A 12479-nucleotide genomic window follows, 5' to 3' on the forward strand; every position below is an offset into this window, starting at 1 on the left:
AGTCAGTCACCACTGTCTACCACCTGCCGGTTATCATTCCCAAAGAGCACAGTCAACCCCTCCCTGACGCCGGGTGCATATGGCGCTGTTTGGCACTGGGTCTGGAATTGGCATCTCAGAGCACCGCTTCCTGTGCATACTAACCAGTGGGCCCTCTTTTTCCCGAGTACATCTTAACTCTCAAGTGGGAGCCTTAAAATAGAGGCCCCACTTGCAATAATTATAGGCAGGAGATTTGGGGATGCCTCGGAAACCAGATATCTCCATGCTGTCGTGCCTGGGACGTGGGAGGAAGGAAGGTGAGGACCACAGGAATGTCAGCCTCTTAACCTGATTGCCTTGATGCTAGGCATATATTTCTTCTGGAAGCTCTGCTAGCTTTGTACATTCTCCCAGGACACCAGGACTGCATTCACATCTTACTTTTACACTAAAAGCAAGGAAACGTGACATGCTTATACCAAGTGAGTGGAACTGAGAACCTGAGAAATTCTACAAATAAAGAAATGCAGCCTTCCTCTAGGTATAAAACATTTCAAGGAGATCACTCGTCATGTTTGCCGCTGTTGTTTTTTCAATGTAAAAACCACTCACTTAGGACACCCACATTGGCAACCACTCTTCACAGACGTAACAGCTCTAATCAGGTGGCTGAAGCTAGTCTCTGAACGGATGACGATCCCGGGCAGAGTCTGCCCTCCGTGATGCCAGTGCTGTGGGGGCATGTCTGTGCTCCAGGGAGGCACCATGTTGTAGATCTCCATTGTTATCTGCCTGTTCAATTGTCACTCTCAGTGAACTGAACAATTCTAAAATTATTTCAGGCAGTATTTTTTTTATGGCCCCATCCTTCCTCTTCCTTCTGATTTCCCTCCCCAAACTCCTGTCCCCTTCTTTCTCTCTGACTAGCAGTCAAGTGTTGCAGCCTCAGCGAGAAAAACCTAATCTGTACCATGGAGAATTCTTAACAGGAAGGCGGCCTTAAGGTGTAGGAAGAACAAGGGTGATGTTGGATGTCTTCCGTTCTGGGCTGGGCTGAGCTTGGTGGCGTTCAGCTACACGGCTGCGGTCATGGGGTTCTTCTGCCGGGGATCCTGCATTCGATAGGGGTACTGATCTGGGCTGCCCCCTCGGGGCACTGGTCTGCCCATTTCTGGGTAGGCTGGTACTCTGTGGTGCTGAGGAGGGGAAGGTGGGACATCTTGTCGGAAGGGTCCTTTGTGCTGGGGGGCTGGCGGGGGCGGATAGTACTGGGGATACCGGAGATCTGTGATCCTCAGATCTGGGGGGCGGGGGTAGCTCCCTTTGGGCGGATGCACAGGATGAGCCCCTGGGTAATATGGAAGCTCCCTTTCCTTGTAGAGCCCTCGAGGTGCTGCTGTCAGGTAGTCTACAGGATCCGCTGGTCCTCCCCTGGAAAGAGAACAGACACATATCAATGACTACAAAGCCAGCTGCCCAGATGATGACCACATTCCTTAGCCTCCCATGTAGTTTGGCCACAGACTGGATCTGGCCAGTGGGATGTGAACAGACGTGATGTGCGCCCTTAAAAGGAAACAAGGGACACTCTTCTTCTCTTCCCTCCTTTCTGTTGCCCCTGGAGTGGCCATATTAGACACAAGGAGAAAGCCACATGCTGGGGAGCCTGGCTCCTTGACCCCATGGAGCCAGCGTGTCAGTCAGGACTGATTGGTGCCTGAGGGAGAAACAGAATTCTGTCTTGTGTATATGTTGGCCTTATTATAGTAACCAAGCTAGTTCCCTAAACAAGGCTTAGTTTGGCTCTATTAAAGCTGGGATCATTTGCCCCCTCTCCTTTCCACCTCCCTGAAGCCTGACATAAACATGGTGGTAGAAATGCACACATTAGGGCTTCCCTGGTGGCGCAGTGGTTGAGAGTCCGCCTGCCGATGCAGGGGACGTGGGTTCGTGCCCCAGTCCGGGAAGAGCCCACATGCCGCGGAGTGGCTGGGCCCGTGAGCCATGGCCGCTGAGCCTGCGCGTCCGGAGCCTGTGCTCCGCAACGGGAGAGGCCGCAACAGTGAGAGGCCCGCGTACCGCAAAAAAAAAAAAAAAGAAATGCACACATTATTTGGAGTCATAAATTTCCCAGGGATTGCATTCACTTCTCTCCTAGGTCTGTGGGGTGCTCTTTACATGAGTCACAGTCTTGGTCTAACTCTGGTTGGCTTCTGTTACGTCCCCGTGTGGATTAGTGTGCCCTCCTCTTTCTACAGTTCCTAGAGAGAGTCCCAACCTAGAGCCTGGACTTACCCACCCAAAACTTTGATATAAAGCACTTCTACTGCAAAGTCAATAAGTACCACCCAGCCGGTAGCAGATTAGGAAAAGACAAACCAGCTGTAAGTTGTGCTGTGTAATGAGTAGGCACACAGAAGGTAAAGGGCAAGGATAAACACTAACGGAAAGCGACCCTGTCTGGACCTCTCTGCTAAGACAACAAGCATCTTCGGATCCATTTGTGGTAACAGAAGCAATAGGTCTCTAAACAAGGTACAGATGAGTGCATCTTACCTAGCCTGGGGTTAAACAGATGAGTTCTGTTTGCAGCTCCTAAAATCCCATAAACCGTCTGTGCACATATTCACTACTACCATGCCCAGATCCTTCCCACTTTCTACCATTCCTCTTTTTATTATTCCTTTTTAGAGGAAAACAGCAACAATAATAATTAATGAAAAGCTCTCCAATGTCAGAGTACAACCTGGTAGAACACTTGAAAGAAATGGCAGGGCTGGAAGAATACGGGCACCGTCAATGAGGGTCACAATCACCCTGTAATCTGCAGAGTTTGATGTGAAAACAGCTCTGTAAGTAAGTTCCCCAAATCAGGATTATTTGACAAGCTCCAAGCTTGGGTCCATGTGGAAAGCAGCATGTGAACACATTCATAGGGATGAACAATAGAATTCTCTACTTTTTTATGTCTTAATTTGGCCGTGTATAATAACGAAAGATAGATCCTTGAGCCTGGGTTAATTTAGTTAGTGTTTTCAGATAAAAAAATTAAATTGTTTGCGTACAAGTTATTATGGCGTCAACTGCTATTACTCAGTGCAGTTTGCTTTGCTCTATTTTAAATTGCCCATGACAAATAGAGCACAAATGTGTAATCTGTCACTCCAGCCCTGGGAAATAAAGGGCGGGGATTTCATCTTCCCTTTCCTTTAGAATGTTATTTTTTCTTTAGAAAACTTCCAGCATTCATTATACCTTTTATCGTATAATATTTTAAGCTTCCTCCCTCTCCCACCGTGCTCATTTCTATTTCCTTTTGGTTCACGTTAAAGATTTTCAAAACACTTAAAAAAAATCCTTAACCTGTGTTTTCTTTCAAAATCTACTGATGATACTTCTCTGCATGAAGTGAAACATGTGGTTTTTCTGCACTCATTTTAGGCCCTTGGGATAAATCACTGACATTTGCAACACACAAACATTATCTGCCTTAAAATGAACATACAACCAACACTCCCTCTGGACCCTCTTAGCATGAATGTTTCCTGTTTAAAATGGAAAGAGAGAAAGGAGGAATTCCAGGCCTTGGACTTTTAGGGTCCTGTTCCTCTCCCTGGAGATTTCTCTCTTTTAAAACAGAATATTACAAAAGACAGGCAGACCTTGGTTTTTTCGTGGAGAGACTAGCCAGATGAAGCAGTGACAGGGCAGAAGCCACCCTGATGGCCACAGCCACCGTGCAGGCTGCGTGCGCATGGGGATGGTCAAGGCTCTTCTCCCACGCCTCCCCGTACTAGTCGGCCACCTCACACGGCCAGGGGAAGAGGGGGCAGAACTCAAGATAGTTCTGTGGACCCACATTGCTTCCCCTGAGGGGAAGTTTTACATCTGGGAATTTGCTTACATGTGGCAGAAACCAAGTGAGGCACCTGTTCTTTGTCAAGAAATGAAATCATGGAAACTGTCTTTTTCTGTAGAACTCATCAAAACAGTTATCATTTCTAATTTTTCAGAGAGAAGGAAAACAATGAGCTGGCCTATAAAAATACTCTTTAAGGTTCAAAGAGTGCTAGAAGAATTTTTCTTTCTTTGGTGCGGGGGAGGGAGTTGCTATTGTTTATAATAACTTTTTGCTCAAAATTGAGCACTGACTTTTAATAGAACTTCTAAGTGCTTGTGAATATTGTGTGCACACGCGCACACACATATTTAAAAGAACAATTTTTAGGGAAGTTGAGACAAGATGGCAGAGTAGAAGGACGTGAGATCACCTCATCTGATGAAAACACCAAAATCACAACTAACTGCCTAACAACCATCAACAAAAAAATGCTGGAACCTCCCAAAAACCATATCCTATATCCAAAGACAAAGACGACATGACAAGATGGTAGGAGGGGCGTAATTGCGATAAAATCAAATCCCATACCCGCCAGGTGGGCGACCCACAAACTGGAAAATAATTATATTGCAGAAGTTCTCCCACAGGAGTGAAAGTTCTGAGCCCCACATCAGGCTCCCCAGCCTGTGGGTCTGGCAATGGGAGGAGGAGCCCCCAAGGATCTGGCTTTGAAGGCCAGCGGGGTTTGATCACAGGAATTCCATAGGACTAGGGGAACAGAAACCCCACTCTTGGAGGGCAGACACAAGCTCTCGTGTGCACCAGGTCACAGGGGAAAAAAAAGCAGTGACATCATAAGAGCCTGGGCCAGACCTATCTGCTGGTATTGGAGGGTCTCCTGCAGAGGCAGGGTCAGCTGTGGCTCACTCTGGGGACAAACACACTGCAGCTGTAGTCGTGGGGAGTACTCATTGGCATGAGCTGGCCTGGAGGCCACCATTTTCCCATCAAGACCTGGCCCCACCTAACAGCCTGTAGGCTCTAGTGCAGAGACGCCTCAGGCCAAACAACCAAAAGGGTGGGAACACAGCCCCACATATCAACAGACAGGCTGCTTAAAGTCTTCCTGAGCACACAGCTGCCAGCTAAACACACCTCTTGACAAGGCCCTGCCAACCAGAGGGACAAGACCCAGCTCCACCCACCAGTGGGGCAGGCACCAGTTCCTCACACCAGGAAGCCTGCACCAGCCCCTGGACCAACCTCATCCACCAGGGCGCAGACAGCAGAAGCAAGGAGAACTACAACCCTGCAGCCTGTGGAACAGAAATTGCAGTTGCAGAAAGTTAGACAAAATGAGATGGCAGAGGAATATGTCCCAGATGAAGGTACAAGATAAAACCCCAGTAGAACAACTACGTGAAGTGGAGATAGGCAACCTACCCAAAAAACAATTCAGAGTAATGACAGTAAACATGATCCAAGACCTAGGAAAAAGAACGGAGGCACAGATCAAGAAGATACAAGAAATGTTTAACAAAGACCTAGAAGAACTAAAGAACAGAGATGAACAATACAATAACTGAAAAGAAAAACACACTAGAAGGAATCAATAGCAGAATAACTGAGGCAGAACAGATAAGTTACCTGGAAGACAGAATGGTGGAAATCAGTGCTGCAGGACAGAATAAAGAAAAAAGAATGAAAAGAAATGAGGACAGTCTAAGAGACCTCTGGGACAACATTAAATGCACTAACATTTGCATTCTAGGGGTCCCGGAAGGAGAAGAGAGAAAGGACATGAGAAAATATTTGAAGAGATAATAGCTGAAAACTTCCCTAACATGGGAAAGGAAACAGTCACCCAAGTCCAGGAAGCAAGAGAGTCCCAGGCAGAATAAACCCAAGGAAGAACATGCTGTGACACATAGTAATAAAATTGACAAAAATTAAAAAAAAAAAATATTAAAAGCAACAAGGGAAAAGCAACAAATAACATATAAGGGAATTCCCATAAGGCTATCAGCTGACTTTTTAGCAGAAACTGCAGGCCAGAAGGGAGTGGCATGATACATTTAAGGTGATGGAAGGGAAGAACCTACAACCAAGAATGCTCTACCCAGCAAAGCTCTCATTCAGATTCGATGGAGAAATCAAAAACTTTACAGATAAGCAAAAGCTAAAAGAATGCAGCACCACCAGACCAGCTTTGCAACAAATGCTAAAGGAACTTCTCTAGGCAGAAAAGAAAAGGCCACAACTAGAAATAAGAAAATTATGAATGGAAAAGCTCACCAGGAAAAGCAAACACACAGTAAAGGTACAGGATATTGAAAAGGCAGGGACTTCCCTGGTGGCACAGTGGTTAAGAATCTGCCTGCCAATGCAGGGGACACGGGTTTGATCCCTCGTCCCAGAAGATCCCACATGCCGTGGAGCAACTAAGCCCATGTGCCACAACTACTGAGCCTGTGCTCTAGAGCCTGCGAACCACAACTACTGAGCACACATGCCACAACTACTGAAGCTCGTGCACCTAGAGCCTGTGCTCCACAACAGGAGAAGCCACCACAATGAGTAACCTGCGCACCTCAACAAAGAGTAGCCCCTACTCGCAGCAACTAGAGAAAAGCCCAGGCACAGGAATGAAGACTCAACACAGCCAAAAAATAAAAAAAAAAATTAAAAAAAATCATTTGATATTAAAAGACCAGCAACTTAAAAAACAATCTTGTTTATATACAGACTGCTATATCAAAACCTCGTGGTAACTGCAAACCAAAAATCTACAATAGAAACACACACACAAAAGAAATAGGAATCAAAACACAACACTAAAGTTAGTCATCAGGTCACAAGAGAAGAGAACAAAAGAGGAAGAGAAGAAAACAGACCTACAAAAACAAATACTAAACAATTAACAAAATGGCAATAAGAACATACATATCAATAATTACCTTAAATGTAAATGGATTAAATGCTCTAACCAAAAGACACAGACTGGCTGAATGGATACAGAAACAAGACCCACATATATGCTGTTTACAAGAGACCCACTTCAGGTCTAGGGACATATACAGACTGAAAGTGAGGGGATGGAAAAAGGTATTCCATGCAAATGGAAATCAAAAGAAAGCTGGAGGCAATACTCATATCAGTCAAAATAGACTTTAAAATAAAAACTGTTACAAGGGACAAAAAGGACACCATGTAACGATCAAGGGATCCATCTAGAAGAAGATATAACAAATATAAATATGTATGTACCCAATATAGGAGCACCTCAATATATAAGGCAAATGCCAACAGCCATAAAAGGAGAAATTGACGGTAACACAATAATAGTGAGGGACTTTAACACCCTACTTTCATCAATGGACAGATCATCCAGACAGAAAATCAATAAGGAAACACAGGCCTTAAATGACACATTGGACCAGATAGGCTTAATTGATATTTATAGAGCATTCCATCTGAAAGCAGCAGAATACACATTCTTTTCAAGTGCACATGGAACATCTGCCAGGGTAGATCACATGCTGGGCCACAGAGCAAGCCTTGGTAAACTTCAGAAAGTTGAAATCATATCACGCATCTTTTCCGACCACAACCCTATGAGATTAGAAATCAACTACAAGAAAAAAAAACTGTAAAAAACACAAACATGTGGAGGTTAAACAATATGCTACTAACCTACCAATGGATCACTGAAGAATTAAAGAGGAAATAAAAAAATATCTAGAGACAAATGAAAACACAACTCTCCAAAACCTATGGGATGCAGCAAAATCAGTTCTAAGAGGGAAGTTTATAGCAATACAATCTTACCTCAGGAGACAAGAAAAATCCCAAATGAAGAATATAACCTTACACCTAAAACAATTAGAGAAAGAAGAACATACAAAACACAAAGTTAGCAGAAAAAAAAATATCATAGAGACCAGAGCAGAAATAAATGAAACAGAGACAAAGAAAGCAGTAGCAAAGATCAGTGAAACTAAAAGCTGGTTCTTTGAAAAGATAAACAAAATTGATAAAACTTTAGCCAGACGCATCAAGAAAAAAAGAGAGAGGGCTCAAATTGATAAACTTAGATATAAAAAAAGTTACAACGGACACCACTGAAATAGAATCATAAGAGACTACTACAAGCAACTATATGGCAATAAACTGGACAACCTAGAAGACATGGACAAATTCTTAGAAAGGTACAAACTTCCAAGACTGAACCAGGAAAAAACAGAAAATATGAACAGACCAACCACAAGTAATGAAATTGAAACTGTGATTAAAAAAACTCCCAATGAACAAAAGTCCAGGACCATATGGCTTCACAGGTGAATTCTATCAAACATTTAGCGAAGAGTTAACACATATCCTTCTGAAACTATTACAAAAAATTACAGAGGAATGAATACTCTCAAACTCATTCTATGAGTCTACCATCACCCTGATATCAAAACCAGACAAAGCTACCACACACACACACACACACACACAGATTTACAGGCCAGTATCACTGATGAATATAGATGCAAAAATCCTCAACAAAGTACTAGCAAACCAAATCCAGCAATACATTAAAATGATTATGCACCATGATCAAGTGGGATTTATCCCAGGGATGCAAGGATCTTTCAGTATCCACAAATCAATCAGTGTGCTACACCATATTAACAAATTGAAGAATAAAATCCATATGATGATCTCAGGAGATACAGAAAAATCTTTTGACAAAATTCAACACCCATTTATGATGAAAACTCTCCAGAAAGTGGCACACACCTCAACATAATAAAGGCCATATATGACAAACCTATAGCTAACATCATCCTCAATGGTGAAATCTGAAAGCATTCCATCTAAGATCAGGAACAAGACAAGGATGTCCACTTTTGCCACTTTTGTTCAACATAGTTTTGGAAGTCCTAGCCATAGCAATCAATCAGAGAAGAAAAAGAAATAAAAGGAATCCAAATTGGAAAAGAAGTAAAACTGTCACTGTTTGCAGGTGACAAGATACTATACATAGAAAATCCTAAAGTTGGTACCAGAAAACTACTAGAGTTCATAAACAAATTCAGTAAAGTTGCAGGATACAAAATTAATACACAGAAATCTGTTGCATTCCTATACATTAACAACAAAAGATCAGAAAGAGAAATTAAAGAAAAAAATCCCACTTACCATCACATCAAAAAGAATAAAATACCTAGGAATAAACCTACCTAAGGAGGCAAAAGACCTGTACTCTGAAAACTATAAGATGCTGATGAAAGAGATCAAACATGACATGATCAGATGAAAGCTATACCATGTTCTTGGATTAGAAAAATCAATATTATCAGAATGACTATACTACCCAAAGCAATCTATAGATTCAATACAATCCCTATCAAATTACCAATGGCATTTTTCACAGAAGTAGAACAAAAAGTTTTACAATTTGTATGGAAACACCAAAGACCCCAAATAGCCAAAGCAATCGTGAGAAAGAAAAATGGAGCTGGAGGAAGCAGGCTCCCTGACTTCAGACTATATTACAAAGCAACAGTAATCAAAACAGTATGGTACTGGCACAAAAACAGAAATATAGATCAACGGAACAGGATAGAAAGCCCAGAGATAAACCCACACACCTATGGTCAACTAATCTATGACAGAGGAGGCAAGGATATACAATGGAGAAAAGACAGGCTCTTCAATAAGTGGTGCTGGGAAAACTGGACAGCTCCATGTAAAAGAATGAAATTAGAACACTGTCTAACACCATACACAAAAATAAACTCAAAATGGATTAGAGACCTAAATGTAAGACCGGACACTGTAAAACTCTTAGAGGAAAACATAGGAAGAACACTCTTTGACATAAATCACAGCAAGATCTTCTTTGATCCACCTACTAGAGAATGGAAATAAAAACAAAAATAAACAAATGGGACCTAATGAATCTTAATAGCTTTTGCAAACAAAGGAAACTACAAACAAGACAAAAAGGCAACCCTCAGAATGGGAGAAAATATTTGCAAACGAATCAACAAAGGATTAATCTCCTAAATATATGAACAGCTCATGCAGCTCAATATTAAAAAAACAAACAACCCAATCAAAAAATGGGCAGAACACCTAAATAGACATTTCCCCAAGGAAGACATACAGATGACCAAGAGGCACATGTAAAGGTGCTCAACATCGCTAATTATTAGAGAAATGCAAATCAAAACTACAATGAGATAGCCCTTCACACCAGTCAGAATGGCCATCATCAAAAAGTCTAGAGACAATAAATGCTGGAGAGGGTGTGGTGAAAAGGGAACCCTCCTACACTGTTGGTGGGAATGTAAATTGGTACAGCCACTATGCAGAACAGTACAGAGGTTCCTTAAAATCTAAAAGGTACCATATGATCCAGCAATTCCACTCCTAGGCATATATCTGGAAAAAACCATGGTGCAAAAGGATACATGTACCCCAGTGTTCATTGCAGCGCTGTTTACAATAGCCAAGACATAGAAGCAACCTAAATGTCCATTGACAGAGGAACAGATAAAGAAAATGTGGTACATATATGTAACAGAATATTACTCAGCCATTAAGAAGAATGAAATAATGCCACTTGCAGCAACACGGATGGACCTAGAGATTGTCAGACTGAGTGAAGTCAGAGAAAGACAGATATCATATGATATCACTTATATGCAGAATCTAAAAAAAAATGATACAAATGAACTTATTTACAAAACAGAAACAGACTCACAGACTTAGAAAACAAACGGTTACCAAAGGGGGAAGATCGGGGGAGGGATAAATTGGGAGTTTGGGATTGACATATACACACTATTGTATTTAAAATAGATAACCAACAAGGACCTACTGTATAACACAATGAACTCTGCTCAATATTCTGTAATAACCTAAATGGGAAAAGAATTTGAAAAAGAATATATACATGCATATGTATAACTGAATCATCACTTTGCTGTACACCTGAAACTGACACAACATTGTTAATCAACTATACTCCAATATGAAATTTAAAAAAGTTTAAAACAAACAAAAGAACAAGTTTTAAGCAAGGAAAACAAAAAAGCCCAGCTCATTAACTATGGAATTTGATAGGATAAAGGAAGTGGAATAGGGAGCTGATATTTTATCTTTGTTAATCTTGAGTTTCCGGGACTTCCCTGGTGGTCCAGTGGTTAAAGAATCCACCTTCCAATGAAGGGGACGAAGGTTCGATCCCTGGTCAGGGAACTAATATCCCACATGCCACAGGGCAACTAAGCCTGCACACTGCAACTACTGAGCCTGTGCTCTCGGGAGCCCGTGTGCCACAACTAGAGAGAAGCCCACAGGATGCAATGAAGAGCCTATGTGCCGCAACTAAGATCCTGCATGCTGCAACTAAGACCCAATGCATCCAAATAAGTAAATATTAAAAAAAAATCTTGAGTTTCCCTTTTCATAGTATCTTTATTGGGTGAAATTTAGTATTTGTAGGAAAGCACAAAACCCAACCCATTCTGGGGCCTAAGAAATGCTTATCACAGTGAGCAATGCTGCATGTTTTGAGCCAACCCTGAGAAATCCAGGGGTAGTCTTTTTTGAAGATTCTGATGAAAACAGGGATCCAAATAGCGAATGTATCAGCACCTTAAGACCCCTCATTTTTCATGCGACCCCATAATTTTTATTTGTATGTGGTGTTATTTTTCTTAAAAAAACTTTTAATTCAAAATCTCACCTAGGAACCATATTTACTTAAGAAGCACAAGCCTATATTTCCTTTCTTTAATATGACTCCTTGTGAAAGCTGTCATGAAAATATCCATATTTCAAAAAATTCACTTATTTCTTTCCCACACTTTTTACTATTTTTTTCTATTTTATTTTTGATTAGGATCATTTCTGGAGGCCCAAAGGATTCAGATTTTGATTGGAAAATTTGTCGGAACTATCTCATACAGTTTCCAGTCACATAGATGCATGCAATAACGAAGGTTAACCTTTCAGGCTAAGACCTGGCCCCACCCAACAGCCTGTAAGCACCAGTGCTGGCATGTCTCAGGCCAGACAACTAACTGGGTGGGGACACAGGCCCACCCATCCGCAGACAGGCTGCCTAACGACTTCCTGAGCCCACAGTCTCCTCTAGACATGGCCCTAGACATGGCACTGACATGTGAAGAAGCAATAAAGATCACTTCCTTTACATGAGATTTTCCTCTTTTTGCTGTCTCAGTATGTCACTATTTTTAATCACACAAAAAGGAGGCTGTAAATCAGAGGTTAAGTGGGTCAGACAGGCAACTCTTGGGTACCAACAGTCTTCATTTTATGGAAGGAAGGAAGGAATGCTTCTACATTTGCTAAGATAATCCTTTCGGGGAAAGGGCTCAGTATTAGAAGGACCGAGTCACTGGCAAAATATTTAGCTAGGAATGAGGTGGCTATACTTAACTGTAATAGATGAAGGGGCCTGAGCCCCCTGGAATAGAAGAAGAAGCACGAGTAACTTTGAATCCTCTCACCTCCCCCTGCATCTCCATCCCCCCAACAATTGCAAAGAAAATCTCTTTCCTCTGAACTCACCACAGTGGTTCATTCTCACCTCATCTGCCTGTCTCCCTGCCTCAGGCTGGTTATATACTGTGCT

The 12479-nt window shown here is 42.1% G+C and overlaps 1 protein-coding gene across 1 annotated transcript in view; it reads right to left on the reverse strand.

The window, feature by feature from the left end:
* Positions 1-6: 6 nt before the first annotated feature.
* PARD3B (par-3 family cell polarity regulator beta) overlaps positions 7-12479 on the reverse strand; it is a 1036702-nt gene continuing 1024229 nt past the window's right edge. The window contains exon 23 of the mRNA XM_027123437.1: positions 7-1413. Within this exon, the coding sequence (XP_026979238.1) occupies positions 1056-1413 (358 nt within the window). The 3' untranslated portion in view covers positions 7-1055. The remainder of the gene's footprint in view (positions 1414-12479) is intronic.

The sequence above is a fragment of the Aethalodelphis obliquidens genome, unplaced genomic scaffold, assembly GCF_003676395.1.
Source record: "Aethalodelphis obliquidens isolate GAN/ISIS:26980383/991018 unplaced genomic scaffold, ASM367639v1 scaffold2, whole genome shotgun sequence".
In the NCBI taxonomy this organism is placed as follows: Eukaryota; Metazoa; Chordata; class Mammalia; order Artiodactyla; family Delphinidae; genus Aethalodelphis; species Aethalodelphis obliquidens.